This window comes from Guyanagaster necrorhizus, assembly GCF_019112545.1.
Source record: "Guyanagaster necrorhizus MCA 3950 unplaced genomic scaffold BT62scaffold_7, whole genome shotgun sequence".
Classification (NCBI taxonomy): domain Eukaryota; kingdom Fungi; phylum Basidiomycota; class Agaricomycetes; order Agaricales; family Physalacriaceae; genus Guyanagaster; species Guyanagaster necrorhizus.
Window position 1 is genome coordinate 310030 of NW_025064886.1, and position 22852 is coordinate 332881.

Genomic DNA, 22852 nt, shown 5'->3' on the forward strand with positions numbered 1-22852 from the left:
CCCGGCCAGATAGGGACCTATAGGCATAAACAACTAACCATCATGCGACTGCCGGTCTTGGCAACAACCTGTCATCCTTGACCTGGTCGTGATATCGTTTATCTGCTTTGTGTATCGCTGCGATATTCGTTTTCAATCTTCAGTGGGATTGGACGATACTCATCAGGAAGAAGGGCCAAGCTTAGCGTCAGATAAGCGTGTTCCCTTGTACTCGTGACTTAAACGAGTTGAATTCATTTTCGCCCACACTATGATAACAAACGTGACTGATAATTCTAAAATCATGTCTGGAACGAGGCCTCCAGCTGGCAGATGATTCATCCATTACCTGCTCCCTCACTGCCATGCCGGTCAAGGTCGAAGGTCACACTACTGTACTATCCCCGGACGGAGCTAGGTGGGCAGTTGAAGCGCAAGACCTGCAGCGCTTTACGGCGCGGGGCTCGGACGGGAATACTCACGGAAGGACCGATTACGAACAACCTGTCAAGAAAACCTTCAGTCGGCACTTGTTGGACTTGAAACATGGAAATATTGGGCCGCACCCGCACCAGATTCCCCCGTGGCCTTCATTGATGGTTCTTCCCCAGTTGGCCCCCTTCCACTGTGATGATCCCCTCGGTTCCGTACAGGCGAATACTGCAGAAGCGTGTCCTCAGCTTCTTATCGAATCTCAGGAGGCAGCGTCAAATTGGAATCGGCATGATGGAGGTGACCAGGTATGAAACCCATGTAGTCTTTGCCAACTTTTGGTATGGCTAAAGCATGCGAGGCAGTTGTTTGGTCCCGCTGTGCAGTTTGCTCAGCAGCCAGAGATTGTCAAGCTAGAAGAACACGTTCCGCCTGAATTGCTTCCCGAGCTTCTCTTAGTGGGGGACCCCGATGGGAAGACTGTCTTCTTACCGGAATATTCTTCTTCATCAAATATGAAGGTATACAAGCGAATCTTTCCCCGCCTTGGAGAGAACGCTATACACACCGATATTCATGGCACAATACACGCCACTCGGAAGCCACGGACTGCATATCTGGATCTCTCCTCTGCTAAAGACCTCGGGGCAGGTGCTGGGAGCCATTCCAAGGTTCTGCTCGGCAAACTTCGTCTACCTGAGCCTTTAGTAGCTCGATCATCGACTGGCCAATTCGAGGTAGCTGTCAAGCTGGCACGGTCCGATCACGAGTCACATAGCATGCTCCGAACTGAAGCTAAGCTCTATGATACATCTATCCCCCAATATCTTACTGGGGATTGGAGCGGGTTTCATTTCCTCGAGGATGCTGTCTATGACGGTGATGGTATAGTACCTGTGGCTGCTGTGGTCCCCAAGTTCTATGGGTTCTACATATCGGTGCATCGAGATTACACGGGGCTGTTGAGTCCTATCCTTCTCATGGAAGAGTGCGGAATACCTATTAATGTGAAACGATTGACGCCTAAAGACAGGTATGCGTGTTTAGTCGGTTATCAGATTAATAGATGCTTTATGATATGTTGCCATCCTTAGAGAACTCATATACTCGTTTGCAATCCGCATTCATCGATGTGGCGTATCTCAAGGCTCATTCTTCGATCGGAACGTGCTCGTACAGCCAGGGCCGTTAAGTGTCCCTCCGTCGCTGCGATCACCTTCTACTCCCAGCTTTCGGGTCATTGACTTTGGCAGGGGGGAGAGGCATGTGGACTTCTCGGAGAGGGAATGGAAGGCGATCTGTGAAGACGAGATGGTTGATGTCAAGGAAGCCATATACGGGGAATTAAAACGGATCACCAAAGACGTGCGTGGTGATGGCTCCGGAAAAAAGATTACCTTTGCACGAAAATACTGGTCTACGCACAAACCGATGTATGCTTAGCGCTTGGGCTTGTATGCCCAACCTCGGCGATTTAGCCATGCGCCACGTCGGTATCAGGGCGCAGGCCACCTTTTTTGGCGATAGCTCCCACGAAGAGAGAGCGCTTTTGTTTCTTTTTCCGGTCTTCTCTTGTCTGCTGGTGCCTTGTGGTCCTGAGATCGTCGACCCTCAGGCGCAAATACTTCACTACTAATCATTGTCAGACCCCTCTCCTCTTGTTCTTATGCTTGCTACCTTGATCAGCAAGTAATTGGTTCTCTTCAATGTACTGTCTTTCTGGCCCTGCATGGCAGTGTCATATGTGCGGCCACACTTGTGTTGCTTGGTGTGGCGCTGGCTCGCCGGGACATGATCCAATAATTGCCATAGTGATCCGTGTCTCATGTAGGCGCGTAACAGCTCCAAAAAGAAAACAAGCGTATAGAGGCGGTAGAGATATCATGGCTGTGATTGTCCCCAAGTGCTGTTGTTTTATTTTTTGTTTTTGTGGACAATGGTCGCGGAAGCATCATGCTACATAAAAAGATTCGAGCTGGAGAGCATCCTACAACTTGCTATACTCAATTTATCCCCATGGCTTCCTACCCTCTGCAACGGCCCCAGTATGTGCGCACTCAATGATTACCAATTTTTTTCTGAGTGCTTTGACAGCAACGATGACCAGAGTCATCATCATCATCATCATCGGTCCCGGTATGTTATATCTTCCTCTCTCCAAGACCGGACTTTCATCCTTGGACAGCATCCCTGTCAGACGAAGGAATCCGGACCATCGGCATGTCAGGTTTAGCAGCGCCCCTAATATACAATGTGTTGACGAACTCGTTCAGCCTCCGCCGCCGCCTTACTCTGTGAGAGTAGTGTTTCCTCATGACCCGCGAAGCTCCCAGCGAAAGCGGAGCAAGCATCCACCTGTCCATCAAAGCCAAGGTCCTAATGCTAATGGAAGTTTTAACCGACCGGCGCCAATTGTACATCCTCCCAGACCACGCAGGCGGTTGACAAAACCTCCACCAGACACCTTCGTACAACTGCCGAGCACTGGTCCTCGACAGTCCCGTCCCAGTGACTGGAGAGCAGACTATCGACCTCGTCGACCCTGCGGCCAGGGCGGGTGTTGTTTGTCGTCATGTTTTTCACTCCTATGCTGTGAGCGACTTGCTGCCCCCTTCAAGGACCTAACTGAAATAAATTAGCCTGCTTCCGTCCACGAAGCGTCACGCTTCATCCTATACTGTCTTGTGCTGTGCGTTCAATGTGCTACGACCTCCGGCAGAGCTATCATTCGATAATACTCTGGGGAAACCGCGTCCTAGATATAAATATCCTACATCAGCTAGCCGTTGACCCCTCGGTGAGCAAGATGCGCATTTTCCATCCTCTCCTTCCCTGGGAAATCACAGTCCGGGGGCACCGCGGACATGGTATCAGGATCATCGATGTCTTGCAACAGATTGAAAGTGCTTTGCATACTAATGTTCGGCGCCGTGATATCGACAACGTGGAGATCACTTCTGACCACAGAGCAAGAATCAATCTGGCCTTCGGGAGGCGAGTAAGTGGGCAGGCCGTCCAAAGAGTTGATTTCCTGGAGCATGAGTGTATGTTCACGGGGCTACAGAAGGTCGCCGGTAGGTCATGGCGTATGGAGACGTCGCGCTTCTGACAACTGAGATTTCGCGCCTATACTACACATGATGCTATACTTATCGTTGTTGTTTTGGGCATTTTATGATTGTCACGTTAAATAATGTTAGGATCACTTAACGACCAACTTTCGCCTTTCTTGTAAGCTGTGACTCTAGACGAAGGGGTGTACATACGTCCAAGTTACCCATGCACTTGAGAATTCTCTTATTTTGTTTTGTTATGGCTTCATTCATGGATTGAATCGATAGTCGTGAGGATAAAGTACGTTTCCTCCTCACTTCAACCTCTATAGCAGTAATGATGTGTCAGCACGGGTGCCTCAAGACTCTGGAGTGGTCGGCCCATGCCAGTAGGTTAAATGATACTTTCTCCGATACGCAGTGCCAGAGAGGGCATCATGACTCATGAAGGATACCTTCAAGTGACTTTAAGCGAGATTGTGACTTGGAAAAGAAAGGCGTCCATGCTAACTCGCTTAGTCCAGGATATATTTATACTGAGTCCTTGAATTGCTTACGCTGGCACCCAATCAGTGTCAGGTTAACTCACGTATTTTTGACCCTCAGCCTCATCTTCCGAGTGAGTATCAATCGCTGGTCACCTATACGGACTTTGTGCTGTCGTTCCTCTGGTGATCCAGCGGGTAGGTATCGAATTTATAAATTTACTCCCTTGCTGATCGTGGCACAATAGTAAAATTGAGGTCAAAGAGTCTGGTAAGCAAGCACATGTATCAGCAGAGTAGAAGAAATTCAATTGTACATATTATACAATACATAGGTATACGTCCCAACCATGGCGTATAATCCTGTTGTATAATCCCAGCGTCATGCTTCACTGCGAATCCTGGCTATAACGGCCGCCACGACTCCCTGCACGTCATTAACCTGAACATGCGCATCGATGATTTCGCTGACATCTATGTCCAAGTCTTCTATGCCGCCGACTTGTACGGCTGCTAGCTGCCGAGTGCCAGGAACGAAGATGAAGGCTATCGATATGTATCGAGGATCAGATTGTGATATATCCACTTTGTAAATGAGCCGCATTTCATTGTCAGAGACGTTGTCCAATTGTGTGAGGTTGATAATGGAGCGGTGGAGGGTCAGGGATGCCGTGAACCTACTAGAAGATAAGGCGGGTGGTATTGTGTCGGTAATAAGATACTGACCAGTCATATAAGGGCAGCCATTTTCCATCGTCCACATCCACCTTCACACTTTTTTCAACTTCAGCCCTTTGCATTCTCAGATTTTCAACTTCTAACGCTCCTCCCTTGACTTTACCCTTCACCTCCTTGACATTGTTTGTCACTTCTTCTATTTCATCGGTAAGCTCCTGCATTTCGACAATTTGGGTAGCTAGCTTCTGGTCCGCTGATTGGACCGTCAGTCGTGGTTGAGGATATGTTTGGCGTAACCTCGTCAGAGCGAGACGTGCATCTATAATCCTTTTTGATAAGTCCACGGCCTGTGATGAAGCTTCCTTGACGCGATTGAAATCTGGTGACCTGTTAATATCCGAACGGCAAGAAGAAAATCAGATGCACCCGTTTCGACCGATGGCGCCAACACCCTGATTTCTTGTTGCACCTCAGCCAGTCTCTTTTTAGCACTTTTTAGCTTCTCTTTCCTTTGATCATTAAGAACCTTCATATTCCTATTGTCTTCTGCCGTGACGATAGGCGCGTCGTCGATATTACTGACAATTGACTTGACATATTTGTCTTTGGCGTTCTGTTCCAAGTATTGAAATTTCAACTTCCGAAAAAAGGCCTAGCTCGCAGAGTGAGAAAAAGAGTTGCAATGGATTGGCACAGGACTTACAATTTGGGCAGCGACGTCCGAAGCAATGATGCTCGGGTCCTTCACTTCTACATCTTCTGCATCCGCTGCCGCCTGAGTAAACGTCTGCGAGTGATGAGCAATTCGAACTCTGGATTTCTCGAAAAGGTCCTGGAAGGCTTGGGCTTTGGCCAGTGTCTGCTCTCGATCCATCGGTTCAAGTCGAAGTTGTCACATGCGTGACTAAACGCGATGTGTCTCTAAATCGGGAACACGGCACCGAAATGTCACATGATTAGCACGTTATAAACGCGTGTCATTATGACACACTGTTGTCTCAACATTGCCTTGCGACATAAAACGGACTGTTGCCCACGTGTCGTTTCTCTCTCGTCTCCCACCATGGCCCCTATCAAATCCGAAAAAGTGGCAAAATACACTTACGCTGAGCGTCCGTTTTTAATCACTGTTATCATTGTCTCTTCTGCTTATCATCTTCTGCAGGTGTCCTTAATTCTATGACGCAGCTGCAGAGGGAGCACAAGAAGCAATCTATCAATTTGATATCACTCAGAGCGCATAGTAAGAGTTCTTTTTTTCTCTATGAAGCCTATATTTACTAGTTCCCTCAGTCAAGAAAATCGCAGAAAAGAAGAGAGACAGACTCGGACCGAACTGGTCGAACTGGGTAGGGAGGGCGGTTGCGAAATTGGTGCGTCGCTATCTTTCTTTCTTCTCACTCTGCTCACTTCGCAATAGGAGGATGACGGTGTCTTGACTGCGTCCGCGCCAGGATGCGTCATGCTTACACCAAGCGGAAAAAAGGCGTAAGTGCTCCAGTATTTTCAATCAGGTTCTTATAAGCCATCATTGTTTCCCAGAATCACTGCCGCACGCAGAAGCATTCTTTCAACAGTCCCACCTGGGACGTTTGGATCTCCCGCCCAGGAAGATCTCGTTACCAAGCTTGCCATCAAAGATCGGGGTACAAAGCGCCCTTTGAGAAGATCTTTAGCTGCCTCTGACGCCAACAGTGTTACTTCACCAAGTACAGCGCGAGTTAAGCGTATGCGTATGTCTATAGGAGAAATAACGCCTATATCTAAGATGACAAAGGCACAGGTGAGTCGTGTCAGCCACAACATAAGAGCTCCGCTCACCCACCTTCACACTTGCAGCTCAAGGTGGAATTGGCTTCTGTGAAGAAAGCTTATGAACTCGCTCTTCTTCGCGCTACCTCGCCACTTACTGATCTTAGTGATGAGGATGGTCGTGCCATCGAATCTGAGCGTTTTCATGAAGAGCTGAAGATGCGCGAACAAGAAATAGCTGTCATTCGTGCAGAGCTCGAGGACGCCCGTCGTCAGGCTGAGTCTGATGGAACTCAAATCCAAATGGCAAATCGCACTGAGTTGTCTACGCCCATGACTCCGTACCACGCGGAGCGGCTCCATGGAATGCATCCGGGAGGTGTTACCCGCACACAGTCGGGCACAATTATACCTGATGTCAGCAGGCACCCCACCCCGCCTAGCTCTCCACCAAGTATGGAGTACGGCAACATGGGGGATAATGATTTAGATATCCCCGATGTATTTTCCTTGTCCTTGATGTCTCGTACTAGATGCGAGAACGAAGAGAATGACCGAGGCAGTTGTGGGGACATTCTGAATGATGTGGAGCCCATGTCAATACTGAATGACAAGGCATGTCATTGATGTTACTGCATTCTTTTCTGACCTTTTCTAGGTCACTGCTCTTCAACATGATCTTGATATACGCTCGGAGGATCTCCGAAATACCACTAACATCCTCAATGAAAACCATACCGTCCTTGAAGAGCTACGAATTGACAATGCTACATTAGCAAAGCAAAATGATGATATTGCTCATCAACTATCTGACTTCAAGGACATGGCACAGAATGAAGCCCAGAAAAATGCTGCCCTCATCATCAGTCTTAAACATTCAATTCAAGAATTGCATTCTGATAACTCATTGCTAAAAGATTTCAAGGTTCGACTTGTCTCCACAAATACCACTCTCCTAGAACAAGTCAAAGAATTGGAGCCAATGAAGGAGGCCCTGATGAAGCTGATGCAGGAAAGGGACCAACTACAGAAAGAAAAGGATGAAGGCAAATCTGCCCTTGAAAGCTTGCATTATGGTCTGAAATATGCCCAAGAAGAGACAGCCACAGCGAAAGCTGAGGTTGGGGCTTTGTCACTCGAAAAGGTGGCCCTATTGATGGAGACCAACAATTACAAGGCTGAAATAGAGAAGGAACTTAGTGACCAGAGAGCAGAGTCAGCCCAAAGCCTCAAAGAAAATACCAGAATCCAAAAAGAGCAAGCAGAATTGAATACTTCTTTCGAAGCTTGTCGAATCGAACTGGAAGCAAAAGACATTCAGATCAAGGATCTTTCTGCTAGTTTGCAGGAAAAGGTTCTACTTCTGGATGGGTCCTTGGACAAGATCAAACTTATGCAAGAAGTTACGAATGATCTTCACAAGGAGATTGCATGCAGACATGAGGCGATGGAGTCTCTGCGCGATGAAAAAGATTCACACATACAGAAAATGGACCAAGCAGCAACTGACCTACGAACCGCCCTCAACATGGAGACCTCTCGTTACGAGACAGCTGCTGGCGCGTTGTGTGAGACGCAGGCTTTACTCTCCGACCTTCGTTCAGTCCTGGAAACGCAGATTGCAGCGACTGACGCTTCCCAGTTGTCGTTCCAACAAGAGCAGGTCCGAGGGGTTTCCTTGTGTGATGAGTTGGTGCGCGCTATGAACAGGGCTGAAGCAGCGGAGGAAGAGGTGACCGAGTTAAGGGCATCTAAATCTACTGATGAAGAGACCATATCGAGCCTCAAAGCCATGTTTGAACGCTTCAAAACTACGCAGATGATAGCCTTTAAGGAGTTTGAGGGTCAGGTGGGTCGATATCGGTTTATTTCAGGCTGACAACGATGTTGAAGGTCCGTGTTCTAGGTCAGCTCGGCGGGCCCTTCGCCCTCGCCTGTGCGAAATGCTGTGATCCGGTCTTGACGGGAAGATAGGTGGATAGTTTGAAATTCGTGGAATCGTCAAGGCTCCTTCTCCCCCTAGTATACTTTCTTTAGACGGACTCAGCATTATGTTCATTTACGTTCTTCAATTACGTACATAATCGTTGTATGTAAGATATGCGGAGATTTAACCTATGTCTTCATAGTACTATATTGACGTTAGTAGCGTTTCGTGTGTATGATTTCTTAGTTCAGCTATCTCATTTCCGACAGCGGCCAACATATGAGATTCTAAGTGACAGCGAAGTCAGTATTCGAGCATATAAATCTTGATATGCACTTGATGTGTACCTCCAAGGAGAACTCCCGGCGACCATTGACAGATGGCCGAAGTGCAACTTTGCAAAGTCGAACTACTACTGCTTGTAGCTGTGCCTCTTCATTCAGAAATTATATAAAATGACCACAGATAATAAGTTGCCCGGAAGTTAGTAGCAAAATTTATCTGTCGCCTTGGCAATTAAACCCTTTCCTCCCAACTTCCTTCGCTAGCTACGGTCGCGTGTTGTATTATTGTGATATGAACGCACTGATCGAAAAAAGGAGCATTTCATCCACTGAAAGAATTTTGTCCTTGTAATGCAAATACTTTACCTACCATCGTCGCGCAATGGCTTAGTCACTGCATTCCTAGAGCGTAGACGTAATGCCATAATGAGAAACCATGATCGTTTCAGTGCTTGCCATAAGTTGCACATAGGTAATCCGTTCCTGATCTGCTAGTCGGACTATGCATCCAGTCTGGACTGTTCAGACTCACATTTTGCCGATATTCATCAGGAGGACCTACAGGCTACTACGCTTCGTTAGTTGTCATCGTCATTTCTTCTACCACGAGTAATTTTCCCACAGCCATCAATGATTATCACGAGGCCAGGGTATCCGCCAAAATTGTACTACAACGAACTCGGCAGGAGTCGCCACAATTCGCTAATAATAAGTTCAAAGATGTATCATGAACGGCGGCGATTTCGGGGTCAGGAGTATCGGTATACATTTTTCTTTTCTTTTCACCGTCGGTTCTCAGTTGGCACGACGACTTGCCAAAAACTACGTCAGTAATCAGAATTCCAGCGTAAAGGACCTCAGATCTGTACCTTAACGGCGCTAGCGTGCGTCTGCGAGCACGTGTGCCTCGCGTGAACCACGCTGATCAGTCCACGTGGATTTTGTAGACCGGCCTCCCCATCTTAGCAACAACCCTTGCACTCATATCTCCTCTCTGTTAACAAGTCTTTCATCCTCGAGTGGAATTTAAGAGCCCTCGCTCATTTATATGCTTGAAAACTTGACCTTTTGGCCGGACAGTGCAAACGTTAAAGGTTGCCGGCAACTTGTGAAGGTGGCTGCTGTACTTGGTAGGGTCGTCGTTTTATTCTTTTGCAGGCATTGAAGCTTCCGAATTGGCGTTTGAGTTTTAAGCCATATGTCTTTCAGGCACTCGTATTGGGCATAGGACATCAGCGGGGCATGTTTTGAGAACCTGTCTACCGGGTTTCTCCTGGCAGTAATCCTCCGTACATAATGACGATGTAGCGATCAAGGTTGGTCACATCTTGGTTCGTTTTTAATTTTACTCATCTCCAGCCGTAGATCTATGTATCCATGGTTTTCGCTTGAATCATAACCTTTAAGTTTTTGTCTTTCGAGAAAGTGACCGTCCCATGCCGAACTGTATCTGGTCCCTGAACGTGCCTTGGGTAGTATACCGAAATAGGCCTTGGATACTCGGTCCGTCCTGGATTGACCTGGCAAGTAGTCAATACTGTTGGGGGAGGACTTGCTAATCCGGGCATCTCGACGGTCATCAGTACATATTTCCAGAACGGCTTGCCAGATGATTGGTCCTTTTCGAATAGTGATAGCGCACTGTTATAAAGCCGTTTCATACTCCAAAGGACACTATCGCTCTCATTTGTGCCCAGTCGGATAGTATTCAGGCGCGCAGGCAGCTAACCTCACCATTTGTTCATCCGACCATCATCCTGCTCACTCGTTAAACCCACTTTTGCCTTTCCTTACCTTTGTCTTACGCAGCCACCATCATTTGTTTTATTTTCCATTATGACATATCGTCTGCCCTCTAATCTCGAATCCTTCGTGCCCCCTCCTGCTGCTCAAAGTTCGGGCCCTACTTCTGCCCTCACGCATCCGTGGCGCGGGACGTTCATTGTCAGTGGCATGCGGGCCTCTGATAAAAGCAGCAATCAAGAAATCAGAGTCACCGCTGTTGAAACTGATGGAGATAAGTATGTTGTTCGCTTTTGTTATCGTAACGTCGCGATGATTGATGAATGTCCTACGTTCAGTCGCGTTCATACATGGCCAACAAACGTGATGTTTTCCCTGACGTCTCCATGCGCACTATCGATAATGTCCCAGGTGCAATCTTACATTCGCCAAAACAGAAACAGCCCCATTCCTTTGTGCACAATTCTTCCTGATCGTTTGCGCGACCCGAATACGAATGCTGTTAATCTCTCAAATTTCAGGAATCTATCTCGCATATTGTATGAAAACGAGATGGTGAGAAGAATTACACCACATTCAATCTAGAACATCAAAAACTGATCCTTCGGTTTTGTTTAGGTCGCTCTGGCGTCGCTTTCATCTGCTAGCACGCCAGGAACTCCCCAGGCTCCGCCTTCCTCGGGAATTCTGATATTTCCTGCATCCAATTCAACTGCCTTGCTCGTTGGGGCATTGTTCCTCGATGGAGAATCTTTCCCTGACTTTGTGCTGTCTGCGATGAAAAATGCCCGGGGTGATATGTCGCCTTCGTTTGCTTCGCCCAGCATCCCAATTTCTCCTTCCGTTATCCAAGCGCGGTCGCAGCATCGTTTATATCAGCAATCAGAACAAAGGGACATGATATCTTCCGGCCCGTTCCGCCCTTACGAACACATGTCGTCTTCGACATACCCGTCGACAGCGATGCGCTATCAGCACCGTCAGTCGCCATCCCTAAGTCCCGTGTCGCCGGTCGACAACCCTAACACGTCAATTGCCGGTTTTCACAATCGTTCCCAGCAGTACCCCCAGATGCAACAGAGTACTGACTCCGCTCAACGGCCTTCCGCTGGTCAATATCGCTATATGATGCATAATCTTTCACTACCACCCGTTCCTGACGAGAGCAACAATTATCCATCTCCTTATCGACACAGTGATTTTCCCGGGCCGGCATCCACTCCAGTGGATCCAAGGACTAGCTCTCAACCGTGGACGGTGAAGCAGGAAGGTGACGATCCTTCCGCTTTTTATCAGCATGAAAACAGCGGTCCTCATTCTCGCTACGCTTGACATTATTACCTTCTCCTTCGCACATCATGATTCCCTTCCGATCTTACCATTTGTTCTCGCTTGTTTTGACGTACTGTATTATCGCCTCGATCCATCAGGCCGACTGGCTGGATATCCCTTAGAGCGGATTGGTCCACCCGATGCTATCCCCTGTGTTTTTCTAGTTCATGGTCGTATACCCACTACGAAGGCCTGTGTAGCCAATTATCTCTGATTTTACCGACTTGCAAATGTATCATTAACTGCAACGAAAATTGTTAGGGCCTCGTACAAAATATAACCATGGTCCATCGCGCATCCCTATTGCATGTAACAGTTCCATATCATGCTCGGTTTTCTGAAGTAGATCCGCTACCCAAAGGAATACCATCGTCAGAGCTGAACATTCTCTTCTCCTGCTTGAACTGCCGACGTAGAAATACTAGACCGATCCCATAAAGGATCCAGAATACCTGCCAAAAGTTCAATCACTAACACTTATTTTCGTTGTAGTAAACGAACCACAACTAGAGCGAGCCATGCATGCTTGGCAGAATTCGGAACTGCATGCAATCCACCAGTAGCAAAGGTCCATTCAGTATACAGTCCGTAATGGACCTACGTGGGTCGGATCCTGATCAGTCAAAGCGAATGATCAAAACCCGGTTGTTGAAGACATACTTGATACGCAGCCAGCACCAGAATAACAAGTCCAAGAACAGCGTGCACGTAGTTCTGGGGCGGTCTTCCGTAAAACCAACGAGGTTTCACCCAGTGGATACTCATCCCCAATCCCAGCTGTACGATATAAAGTACCAACAACGCAAGCGCAACTTTTTGATGGGTATCCGTAAAATGCGAAAGTCCAAGCTGGCCAGCGGACTTGTGGCCAAGAGCCCACCCTGCAAAAATGACAGGAGCGGAGATGCATAGCTGAATGGCCAAGTGAACAGGAAACCATCTATACCCAACGTATGACTTCACCTGGAAGTGTACAAAAGATGCCACTCACCTATTCGTATAGGTCCTGGTGAAGCGAGGCACCAACACACCAATGGGAAGCAAAATTAAATATCCAGTCGTGCATAAAATGGCATGTGTTTTCAGCTGCTGCTCGATGGACGTTAATGGAAAATTTGGAACTTGGGACATGATGCTGATGACTGAGAAGAGTCGCAGCGAAGGAAGGAAGTAGTTTTCGTGTAGTAAAAAAATAGCGTGCGTGGAACGTTTATGTTCGTGTGAAGTCTCAGAGTGTCAAAGCTATGCATCTCCGTACCGTAGTGTGAAGTTACAGTGAAGCTGCAAAGTTACGGATGGTGTGATTGGTCGCCTGCGCGTCCTCTTTGTTCCGAAGGACCATTCGAGCACAGAAGTTCCCAAGACACATGAGACTTTTGTTCCTAATTAAAGTTAACCAACACGCTCGACGGCCAAAGTTCAGACGCTATTTCAACATTGCAGAGATGATTATACTGTAAAATCAAAGAAAATGTGACTTTGACATGCAAGACCGAAATACCGATAGAAACATCGATGAGAGAAATCACTGCACCGTCCGCCTCGAATAGTGTCAATATCTTGGTCACTCTCACGAGTGCTGCCCCATCACGCCGCAGCATCCTTCCGCCTACTTCTCTTCACAGGCGCAACTGGGACGTACTCCTCATCACTGCTATATATAACAGCGGCCTTCTTCGCCTTTCTCGGCCTCTTCGCGGGAGCGCCATCGTCCATCGCTTGTTCCCGGATTCGCTTGGAAGAACGCTCTCCGGGACTTTCCTCCTGGCGGATTTGAATGTTCGTTAGCTCCATTCCAAACTCTCCTCCCAGTGCCTCAGCAACAGCATCCATCTGTTCGTCTGACATCGGGCATTCCTCATTCACTTTCACCTTCCTCTCTTTCTTCTTCTTGGTCTTCTTCGGTGATGGTACATATGGCTTAGCATGATTCACAGCCCATTCAATATGGATAATCCTAAAAGTCCCAAAGGAGACAACACGCACCGATGGGACAAGACATAGTCAGCCTTTGGCTTTCCCAGGAGATAACGCATAAAGAAAAACATGGACAACGAAAAGTATCCACCTCTCTTTTAGCTTGATGTTATCCGGAACATAGCTCTCGGCCTTTCGGTAAAGATCTAGCGCTACTTGAAGATCGCCCCTGCATGGCAACATATTGAATATCATCGGATAACCAGGGGCGACGAAAGATCAGACATACTTATCAGAATGAGCCCTTGCAAGGGCAACATATGCCCTGCCTGTTTTCTTCTTAGACACAGGGGATAGTGCATCAGCGAGTGCCGTTTCCTTGTTGCCGCGTTCACTGCAGAAGACGTCAACGAATGGAAGAGAACTGGTGTGCTACGAACGCACAACTTCCTCTCGAGTTCCTGGAGCCGGGCTTTCAATTCATCATCAAGGTCCCTATGCCGCTTCAGGAGGGGCGTCAGCACGCCTGACGGAAGAGGAGCCGACTCTTTCCTAGGTGACCTGGACTTATGTTGGTCGGATACAGGCAACATCCTTGTCTCCCTTTCTAGTCTTCCCTTTTCTCGCTCCTCTAGTATCCGAGCAACTTCTGCCTCCACCGCTTTGGATATCTTTAATATAATGAGTAGACGTGACACTTGACGATCAACTTGGACTGACTCTTTCATCAATTTCCTTGTCCGTAAGACTAAGTCCCATACTAGCAGAACTATCTCCTTCGGCTGATATTCTGTCTTGTGACCCCGAGGACACCGTGATGGGCTGGAAACTAGCACTTCCGAATGTCGAAACACGTGGCTTAGGCAACAATGAAGTTCGAGAACGGGGCACTTGCGACCCAGAAGCTCGGGTTGGTGGGGTAGGGGCAATGTGAGCAAGTTTCGGAGCCGTATATTGCACTGTTAGTGCCGAGAAATGTGGTTTCGCTGCGGGGCGCAAATCTGACGTAACGAAGAACGGATGCTTTATTGTAACATGTTAGGTAGAATTGTGGGGCATACTTACCATGTTCGTTGACAACAGGTTTGTTCTCGACGTTCTTAGCACTTACAGCAAAGCTGAGAAACAGTAGATGAGACCTCAGTTCACAAGTTACAGGAGGACCCAGGCTTACTTTAGGGTGTTGAGGGTATCTTTCCTGAATTTTATGCCTGGAGCGATATTACAAATGAGAAGTCCCACAGATGAACCACCAAGAGCATCTTGCAATATTCGAGTGAGTTTGGAATTTCTAAACGGTATGCGTGGTTCCTTGGTATTAAGATTACGAACTACTTGTCCGAGGACACTTAGTGACTTATTGATGGCTGCGGATTCTTGCATCCGAGACGCGTCGTTGCCCGTATGCTGAGAAATAAACCCTTGAATTAATCTGCATGTGGCAGAAGCGAATCAAGGCAGACCTTATTGTTCTCAGAGCCCGCCAAATCTACTAGATTCATTTTTCCGGTGATAACTAAAGGATGTGGGTCAATAAACAGAACAAAACGCGACTGAGGGAAGCACATACTTCGATGCTGCTGATGGTCTGTCATGGTAACCTCGATCGTGAGGACCGCGTGTGAGCGGGACGACGCGTGGTTTAATTTCGTTGCTCCTACGGAGCGCTGTTTTGTTGTTCGACTATGATCACAGTTCTTCGATCAGAAAGGGAGAGGTTGGTGGCGTGGACCTTACGCGTAGATGTTGTCAAAGTCTTGGACAGACTGAAGGGGGATAGAAGACAGATTTGCAACAAAGACCTGCCCAGCGCCGTTCTCGCGGATGGGCAACTTGGGAGCCTGAGAACGAGCAGTGGTCAAGAGAAGTAAAGTAGTCGTTGTAGAGCTTTACGAACATTCTCTCGGGTGACAAGGAGATCGTACACCTCATCTTTGTAGATCTCCAAATAGGAGACCGAGAGCTGGGTATCAGGGTGGTTCAGGGCCGCTTTCCTTTCGAAGAGAGACTAAATGGTGACGATATATGAACGGAGCTCTGAAAGAATAAGACATTATGCAACATACCCGGACAACACGAGGAATGACACCTGGCTCCGATTTCGTTCCTTGCATGGTGTGAGTTTTGCCGGAGGAGGTAACTCCATATGCAAATATAGTGACGGTCTGTAGAAGCATACAGGACTCAGAGAAAGATGAGGCGAGAAAAGGCATAGTCGCGCACGACACCGCTGTATACTACATCTACCAATGGCTCGACGTCATTCCGAAAAATTTCCTCCTGAGTAGACGTCTGGTCGTAGCAACTCGAGAACCTGCACCCCACGGAGACTTGGATGAGCATAGTTTTGATGCTAGAAAAGGCGTAAACTGACGGAAACTTGAAAATCTGATCACCATTCGATGGATTCGGAACGGTGATAAAACTCTGAGTAGCGGCGGAACTGCTTGAGGCGCCGGTGTCGTCCAAAGAGTGGAATATTTTGATAGCATCATCGTCGACCTCCCCGCTAAGTCGAGGTCGTAGTCGGGCGGCAATCCTAATCTTCTGACCGTTGACCATGGCGGCAATGGATGACAAGAAACGACGACCCTGATACTTGACAACGTCACAGTTGACCCAGTTCGACGCGTCGAGATCACGTGATTTGAGGCGTCACGCTGATGTCACCCTACTTTCGCGGCACGAGCTGAACTGGCTGGACCGACTTTTCTCAATGAAGCCTTCACTGTCCATTTTTCGTGAAGTCCTGTATCGTCTTTCCCCCACGATTGCACGTTTTCAACATGAGGTCGTAAATCCAGACGTGACTTTGGCAGTAAATGGATTCATCAAGTCTATACGACGTCAGAAACGAGTGTCTTTCGCGGTCCTAACTGATGGGAGTCATGCTCAAGGCATCCAGGCGGTATTTCTTGATACATCCTTAACAGATGGGTATGTTCACTTTCCATCTTATGCATTCATATCTTGATCTGAATGCCAGGCTGTAGACTAACGAACGGGATGAGTGTACGCCTTACCGGCAAGATTAAGAGCAGCCCTGGCCAGAAGCAGGAGAGAGAGCTCCTGGTTGACGCTGTAGAGGTCCTAGGAGGATGTGATCCTGAGGTACTTCCCTGACTCTGCGCTGACCGTGCTTCTCAAATACGTTTTTAAAGACTTATCCCATACAAAAGCAGACGCTTTCGACAGAATATTTACGCGAAAACATGCACTTGCGCGCGCGGACAGATAATGTTAGTGCCATGCTAAGGCTACGTAGCCGTCTCATGCATTCAGTGATGAACTATTTTAATGTACACTCTTGTCCTCTCTTCCTGCATGATTCTTACTCATCAACATGAATTAGGCCCAAGGATTCCACTTCACCCACACTCCGATACTTACTGGAAATGATGCTGAGGGAGCCGGACAAACTTTCCGTCTGGCACAATTTGCGGATCCACAGCCCGACAGACCAAATGAGACCTCGGAATTCTTTGGTCACCCTGCACATCTTACAGTGTCATCGCAGCTTCATCTTGAAGCACTAGCATGGGGTCTGTCTCGTGTATACACGCTCTCCCCTTGTTTTCGAGCTGAGCGATCGCAAACGAACCGACATTTGGCCGAGTTCTGGATGCTGGAAGCCGAGTGGATGGACGTCAACCAAGAGGGCGTTCAAGGTATCTGTGGGCTTGTGGAAGATAGTTTAAAATCGTATGCATCCGATGTGATAGGCGGACAAGATGTCGACGTCCTCTGGAAGGATGTAAACGAAGTACGGAGGAAGACCTTGGAGGGTTCACTCGCCAAAGCGTGGGCTAGAGTGACATATGGAGATGCCATAAAAGCACTTCAGGACGCCAAAGATGTCACATTCGAGTTCGAACCTCGGTGGGGGCGCACACTTCAGAGCGAGCACGAAAAATGGCTTTCTGAATACTTCTTTGGGGGACCTGTGTTCATTACAGATTATCCCAGGGACCTAAAGCCCTTCTACATGCGAGCGAACGAGGATGGCGAGACGGTAGGCTGTTTCGACCTGATAGTGCCTTACGTTGGAGAGCTTGTGGGTGGCTCAGTCAGGGAAGAGAGAGTGGACGTACTAGAGTCCAAAATGAGAAAAGATGGTCTGGGGATGGGAAAGCATGAATATGGGTGGTATGCTGACCTTAGACGATACGGTGGCTCACCTCACGTAGGTTTCGGAATGGGATTTGAACGGCTGGTAGCCTGGTTGGGAGGGATTGACAACGTCAGAGAGTGTGTGCCTATGCCCAGATGGGCGTCTAAAATGTTGCTATAGCTATAGGTGTAATATCCTTCATTTCTCGCATTAGCAACTTGCCCTGACGATTTTACGTGGCTATACCATACAGTTCCTATCCCCGGTACTTAATACATTGTTTGATCATCAATACATCCTACCCAACTCAGATATTGCCTTGGTGTACGCTGGTGTTCTGGATTGTTGCCCTCCGAGGACTCGGATGGCGATTATCGCCTCCAGAAGAAGGTGAGACCTCAAAGAGTTTTTGAGTCCAGGATTCAGGAGACCGGTCTTTTCCGTTCTTTTCACTAGTTACCGATCTCTCGAGTAGGTGGGTAGCCTTAGAACATTTTTCCAATGGTTACCAGCACCAACAGACTTTATCGATCATTTCTGCGTTACGAAGCAGCACTCGAACGCGAATAGACCGCATCTGCTACAATATATAACATTATCGAAGCACCAAATAACATTGAGCAAAACTCCGTTTCACATTATTACGACGTGGTTTCGGGGATGCGTGAGATGCCGACTTCAAGAGCAGCCTGTGTCCTTTCCTGCACCACTGCTCAGACTTCATTGCTATGCTTCAGCAACGAGATATCGCCTTGGCCTCGTTGCTGGAAGCAGAATTGGTAGAGTTATGCTGGTAGAGGTGGAGAGAAGGTAACTTATGTACATATCATCCATATACGAAAAAATATGATATGCACCTAAGAAAATATTGTGGAGCAACCATACATATCGCAGCAGATACGGTCTAATGCACGCAAATGTTGAGAAGGCATAGATCCATGTAATTCGTCGTTCTGGATACGTACCCGCGGTCCCCGCAAGGAGATAAAGAGAATTCCGCTGACGTTCGGAAGAGCCCTATCCATGGCATGAGATACATACATCTTCTCTAGGGAGACACCCCGGCACTCGCAAGAACAGGCCTTACTCCTTACCTCCATAACGACGTGATAAAAAGAGTTACAGGCTCAGGGAAACGATGTAACACCCGTGAATCAAGGAACGAGCTTTTTTCAGAGGCTCACTTGGGTGGTCATAGTACAACGGGGCTGAATTCAGAAAACACAGAGAAGTATAGGAAAAAGACGAACACAAAGATAGCCATGCTTCTATGCATCCTAGAATCCCCTTCCTCTGCCGCGTCCACGTCCACGTCCAGGACCCCTTCCACGATCTCCAGGACCGCCCCGACTACCACCACGTCCACGGCCTCGAACGTCTTCTTTCTTTCTACCCTTTGGCTTCGGTGCATCGTCTACCAGCAGAGTATCCAACGGCAGCGCATCAGGCAGCACGAAATATCGCACGTTGTTCCCTCGGATCGACAACGAGTCTAGTGTCACCGGTTCCCGGTTTCGCGCAGTCATTTTTACAGTTTTGAGATGCGTGTTCATTTGCATATCAACGCCTGGGATAATAGATGAGCAGATAGTATGGATAATCGAGCAAATGACGCACCAGTGATTGTGCCGTGCACAACTGAACCATTTTTGAGTTCAATCGTTACCGTCTCATTATTCAATTTCATTAGAAATCTGGAGAAATTGATCAGAAATTGTTAGCACAAGATGGAATATCGTCCGAGAGATACACGTGCCTGACGAGCTTCATGGTGAATTCGAGTTTTTATCGACACAACCGGTTTTCCAAGCAAGTGTCGGAGTTTCATTTGTGTCCCAAACTAAGACGGTTACAAGCAACTGCAACGTGATCTAGCACTGCCACAACAACATTCTAAGAAAGTGTTCAACCACGTCCAAATTATTGTTATCATACAAGTCGTATTTCTCCCCAATAGAATTTAAAAAATAATGACCAATAATAATGGCGTAGAATCTGATGCGACATACACGCGTCCTAGAGTTGCAAAAATCATCACAATGGCTAGCCCATCCGACGTACATCCTGCTTACCTCAAACAATTGCAGACTTGACTGCTAATGGCTCGTTCTCAACCTCAACCACCGCATGCTCGAGCCAAGTTGATCAAGACTCGTGATTGCGACGTGCCGAGCCTCTTAAACGGTCAGCGCTAGCATAAAACTCCCAGTCGTCAAACAGCTATACCTGGAGATGACGACGCTCATCTTCGTCGCGCTAAAAATTACTCAGCTCGGAGAGATTTGTTACGTTACGCTCGGACTCACTTTGATGTCAATTGTGGACATAAGGAGACTTAGGAACTTCATGGAGCCTCGTAGTCGACAGTGGTCGTCCAAGTGTCATTGCGCTAGTCGTCTTTTATCCGGAACAGTAGCTTGACATTGGACTCCGTCCCTATTGCGGCGATGTCATGCGAACCGTTACAATTGACTGCAATGATTGGATTAGTTGGAACATTACTACACTATGGTCTGCGGCTGGCACCGTGAAAAGTAGATAGTACGGACCTTGCACAGGCACTCAGGAAGATGGCCAGTCTTTCCAGTCTTTCAGGACAAGTATATTTGCTCCGTCCGCCCCTACGGCCTTCTGGAGCGGTGCAGAGTTCGATTCCAGCCCTAAACTGAAACATCGAGAGCAGCGGTTTAACCGTGGTCCCGATTCAGTAGCTCCTACATTTCAGTTGAGCCCGATTTTGTATTTGAAAAAAATTATGCAGAATACAATCAGCAAGCAAAATCCTCCATCCACCTATTAGTGATGAGCGAGGCGAGAAAGATAAGAAAGGTACCAAGGAAAAGGTCATTCCTTGTTTTCTGAAGATCTCCCACCAGCCTAAACACCAAAGCATGTTTCTTATGAAACGTCTCATTATGACCGGCGTTAATCGAACATGGACCTACACAAAACATAAACACTATTTGTGAACGAGATATCCTGGGGCAAGTACGAAGGGCATCGTCTATGCGTCGCCGTAGCAGTCATTCCACACGTTTCGGCCACGAAGGGCCGGTTATTCGAGGTAGAGCCGTCACACCGAAGAGTGGCATGGTCTTCGACGACCAAGGTGTCAAGTTTGTTCAATAGTGCATGTAAAGATCTCTTGTCTGCGACACTCATATTAACGGCTTGACCGAATAGGGATCGGAAACCATCGACAGAGGAAATCAGAATGCAAAAGTAACTTCCGATTCAGTTCAAAGACAAGATGGTCAGTTTTTGATGGACCGACGCTAATATACCGTCTCGGATCTGCACAAGGATGGTGACGAAACAACAGCTATCAATGGATAGAAAGAGTACAGATAAAAGCTGAAACAAATGTTAAGCCACTGCAGCTGGCGCGTCTGAGGACAAAGAAGGATCCCCGTACCTAAACGACCCCTGCACCACCATACAACCACGGCCAGTCCTAAAGTCACAGCGAATATCATCACCTAAGACTCAAGACAAGGTCAGCGGGCCTCGAATTGCACCACTAAATCACGGCGTTAATCCAAAGAAAAATGAACGAAACAGCACATCGACGTACTACGTTTGGTTCTTTTCTTATACATGATTCGATGCCCGCATTCTCTGCAGCGAATAGGTTCACGAGTCTTGATCTCGTTCTTGGCACCACAGTCTGCCCGGTATGGTGGTTAGAATGGGAAGAGAAAGAGGATAACCGATTCGCACCAGCACACAGGTACTCCATATCTTTACTGAGAAGGGGCGGTAGGCTGTACGTGGGCTGGCTGGCAGGTGCGCTACCGAATTGTTGTTGTTGACTCATGGTGGGGCCTGGCTCTATATCGACAATTTTCAGTGCACCTTTGTAGAAAGTCCGCAGACGCGTGGGTGCTAGGCCGTGGTACCAGAGAGTGAAAAGGAAGAGTGACGCTGAAAAAATTCCCACGCCCCATTGCTTTTGATACAGCCGCCTCAGTTAGGATACAGTCTCCACAATATCTATTTGCAAAGCACTCAGCTAGGGCGTCTTCTTGGTGGTACATCCTCATCGACAGCCTATGTCCTGAGGTAGGTAGGTGAAAAAAATCCGGCTGCTGCACCGAAATTCGCAGGATCCCTAATGACTAGTAGAAACAAGCCGTCGCTATCAATGGTTCTTGCCACTGTATCCTGTCCAAATTTTGTTGTCCGAACAGACGGGATGGATTCACGTTTATCCGTCGGCAATCTGCGTATGATGTATACAACCGGATTCCGAGTAAGCTGGACTGTAAAATCGCTGATTAATACCACAATGTCAACCGCACCTCAAGGTCTTGTCTTCGTTCTTGTTGAGAACGGAGCTGCCATCGCTCATGTGAGCCTAGTCACTTATCACAGGGTATCACTGATCAGCACTCCATGCGAAGAATGGTACAACAACGAGCATGCACCTGCTCGTTTGACCGTACCTGGGTACATCACTGCAACTCGATATCAAGCGACAGATTCCCAAAAACCTACCTATCTCACCGTATACGATATCTCAAGCCCTGACGTCGCAGACAGCCCCGAGTACCAGGCACTCAAACACAAGGCTTCAGACAATGAGAAGGACATTTTGCCGAAGGTTCAGTTTCTCAGCCGTAGGATTTACCAAACGATTGGTGTTTTTACCCATCCGGCCTCTGTTTCGACATTCCCTGGGAAATACGTCTTGACAGCTGAGCTTGAAGTGAAGCCAGAATTCGAAGAGGAATTCAACAAATGGTACAACGAGGAGCACATGGGGTTGTTGGAAAAAGTTCCTGGTTGGCTAAGAGGTAGACGTTATTCCCTGGTGACGTCGGCCGGCCGTGGAGGAGCCGTCGGAAAGCCCGTCTTTAAGTATCTGGCCGTCCATGATTTCGACAATGGTAATTACTTGAAGACCCCAGAATGGGCAGCGGCAACTGACACACCTTGGCGAACGAAGGTCACGGAGGGTGTTCTTCTCATGGAGGTCCGTCAATTCGAACTGAACAAAATAATGGAAAAACCTTTATAGCGAGTCTACTTTTCCTTTTCTCCTTTCCAATGGAATAAGTTAACCTCCTTGATCAACAGAATGTATCGGGTCAAGTAAATTGCAATTACATTCAGTTAAATGTTATATATTTCCATGGAGCGTTGCTGACTTTTTCCCC

At 47.7% G+C, this 22852-nt stretch overlaps 12 protein-coding genes across 12 annotated transcripts; 7 read left to right on the forward strand and 5 right to left on the reverse strand.

The window, feature by feature from the left end:
- Window positions 1–2109, forward strand: BT62DRAFT_706338 (uncharacterized protein). The gene is made up of 3 exons (XM_043181957.1): window positions 1–719; window positions 777–1444; window positions 1506–2109. The coding sequence occupies exons 1-3, from the start codon at window positions 345–347 to the stop codon at window positions 1852–1854; spliced, it is 1392 nt and encodes a 463-aa protein (XP_043041940.1). The 5' UTR covers window positions 1–344; the 3' UTR covers window positions 1855–2109.
- BT62DRAFT_706466 (uncharacterized protein) lies at window positions 2002–3689 on the forward strand. The gene is made up of 3 exons (XM_043181958.1): window positions 2002–2456; window positions 2506–3003; window positions 3051–3689. Exons 1-3 carry the CDS (start codon window positions 2348–2350, stop codon window positions 3518–3520), a joined length of 1077 nt encoding a protein of 358 aa, XP_043041941.1. The 5' UTR covers window positions 2002–2347; the 3' UTR covers window positions 3521–3689.
- Window positions 3690–4185: 496 nt separating this feature from the next.
- On the reverse strand, window positions 4186–5501 carry BT62DRAFT_985785 (uncharacterized protein; the record flags this gene model as incomplete). The annotated part of the gene is made up of 4 exons (XM_043189965.1): window positions 4186–4626; window positions 4676–5006; window positions 5054–5279; window positions 5331–5501. 4 exons carry the CDS (start codon window positions 5499–5501, stop codon window positions 4332–4334), a joined length of 1023 nt encoding a protein of 340 aa, XP_043041942.1. The 3' UTR covers window positions 4186–4331.
- A 123-nt stretch (window positions 5502–5624) lies between these two features.
- BT62DRAFT_706531 (uncharacterized protein) lies at window positions 5625–8573 on the forward strand. The gene is made up of 8 exons (XM_043181959.1): window positions 5625–5739; window positions 5793–5870; window positions 5921–6000; window positions 6048–6115; window positions 6170–6410; window positions 6467–6994; window positions 7038–8228; window positions 8286–8573. Exons 1-8 carry the CDS (start codon window positions 5691–5693, stop codon window positions 8340–8342), a joined length of 2292 nt encoding a protein of 763 aa, XP_043041943.1. The 5' UTR covers window positions 5625–5690; the 3' UTR covers window positions 8343–8573.
- Window positions 8574–9968: 1395 nt separating this feature from the next.
- Window positions 9969–11806, forward strand: BT62DRAFT_706570 (uncharacterized protein). Its single transcript, XM_043181961.1, has 4 exons — window positions 9969–10113; window positions 10174–10611; window positions 10672–10888; window positions 10952–11806. Exons 2-4 carry the CDS (start codon window positions 10427–10429, stop codon window positions 11663–11665), a joined length of 1116 nt encoding a protein of 371 aa, XP_043041944.1. The 5' UTR covers window positions 9969–10113; window positions 10174–10426; the 3' UTR covers window positions 11666–11806.
- A 336-nt stretch (window positions 11807–12142) lies between these two features.
- Window positions 12143–12796, reverse strand: BT62DRAFT_979481 (uncharacterized protein; the record flags this gene model as incomplete). Its single annotated transcript, XM_043189437.1, has 3 exons — window positions 12143–12262; window positions 12326–12605; window positions 12657–12796. 3 exons carry the CDS (start codon window positions 12794–12796, stop codon window positions 12143–12145), a joined length of 540 nt encoding a protein of 179 aa, XP_043041945.1.
- A 765-nt stretch (window positions 12797–13561) lies between these two features.
- BT62DRAFT_706556 (kinesin-domain-containing protein) lies at window positions 13562–16168 on the reverse strand. Its single transcript, XM_043181960.1, has 13 exons — window positions 15957–16168; window positions 15806–15896; window positions 15649–15747; window positions 15480–15590; window positions 15320–15423; window positions 15153–15265; window positions 15046–15098; window positions 14757–14989; window positions 14648–14700; window positions 14303–14583; window positions 14027–14253; window positions 13872–13976; window positions 13562–13811 (listed from the first exon to the last, which is right to left on the reverse strand). Exons 1-13 carry the CDS (start codon window positions 16142–16144, stop codon window positions 13670–13672), a joined length of 1800 nt encoding a protein of 599 aa, XP_043041946.1. The 5' UTR covers window positions 16145–16168; the 3' UTR covers window positions 13562–13669.
- Window positions 16169–16268: 100 nt separating this feature from the next.
- BT62DRAFT_985789 (asparaginyl-tRNA synthetase) lies at window positions 16269–18004 on the forward strand. Its single transcript, XM_043189966.1, has 4 exons — window positions 16269–16519; window positions 16576–16693; window positions 16744–16881; window positions 16935–18004. The coding sequence occupies exons 1-4, from the start codon at window positions 16299–16301 to the stop codon at window positions 17871–17873; spliced, it is 1416 nt and encodes a 471-aa protein (XP_043041947.1). The 5' UTR covers window positions 16269–16298; the 3' UTR covers window positions 17874–18004.
- A 966-nt stretch (window positions 18005–18970) lies between these two features.
- On the reverse strand, window positions 18971–19463 carry BT62DRAFT_979484 (Sm-like ribonucleoprotein; the record flags this gene model as incomplete). The annotated part of the gene is made up of 3 exons (XM_043189438.1): window positions 18971–19260; window positions 19311–19387; window positions 19450–19463. 3 exons carry the CDS (start codon window positions 19461–19463, stop codon window positions 18971–18973), a joined length of 381 nt encoding a protein of 126 aa, XP_043041948.1.
- Window positions 19464–20140: 677 nt separating this feature from the next.
- On the forward strand, window positions 20141–21367 carry BT62DRAFT_1074026 (uncharacterized protein; the record flags this gene model as incomplete). The annotated part of the gene is made up of 6 exons (XM_043178986.1): window positions 20141–20204; window positions 20252–20432; window positions 20494–20658; window positions 20714–20809; window positions 20877–21189; window positions 21255–21367. 5 exons carry the CDS (start codon window positions 20141–20143, stop codon window positions 20917–20919), a joined length of 549 nt encoding a protein of 182 aa, XP_043041949.1. The 3' UTR covers window positions 20920–21189; window positions 21255–21367.
- Window positions 21191–21510, reverse strand: BT62DRAFT_1003164 (uncharacterized protein; the record flags this gene model as incomplete). The annotated part of the gene is made up of 3 exons (XM_043176909.1): window positions 21191–21213; window positions 21268–21360; window positions 21414–21510. The coding sequence occupies 3 exons, from the start codon at window positions 21508–21510 to the stop codon at window positions 21191–21193; spliced, it is 213 nt and encodes a 70-aa protein (XP_043041950.1).
- A 471-nt stretch (window positions 21511–21981) lies between these two features.
- Window positions 21982–22713, forward strand: BT62DRAFT_979499 (uncharacterized protein; the record flags this gene model as incomplete). Its single annotated transcript, XM_043189439.1, has 2 exons — window positions 21982–22000; window positions 22097–22713. The coding sequence occupies 2 exons, from the start codon at window positions 21982–21984 to the stop codon at window positions 22711–22713; spliced, it is 636 nt and encodes a 211-aa protein (XP_043041951.1).
- Window positions 22714–22852: the final 139 nt, after the last annotated feature.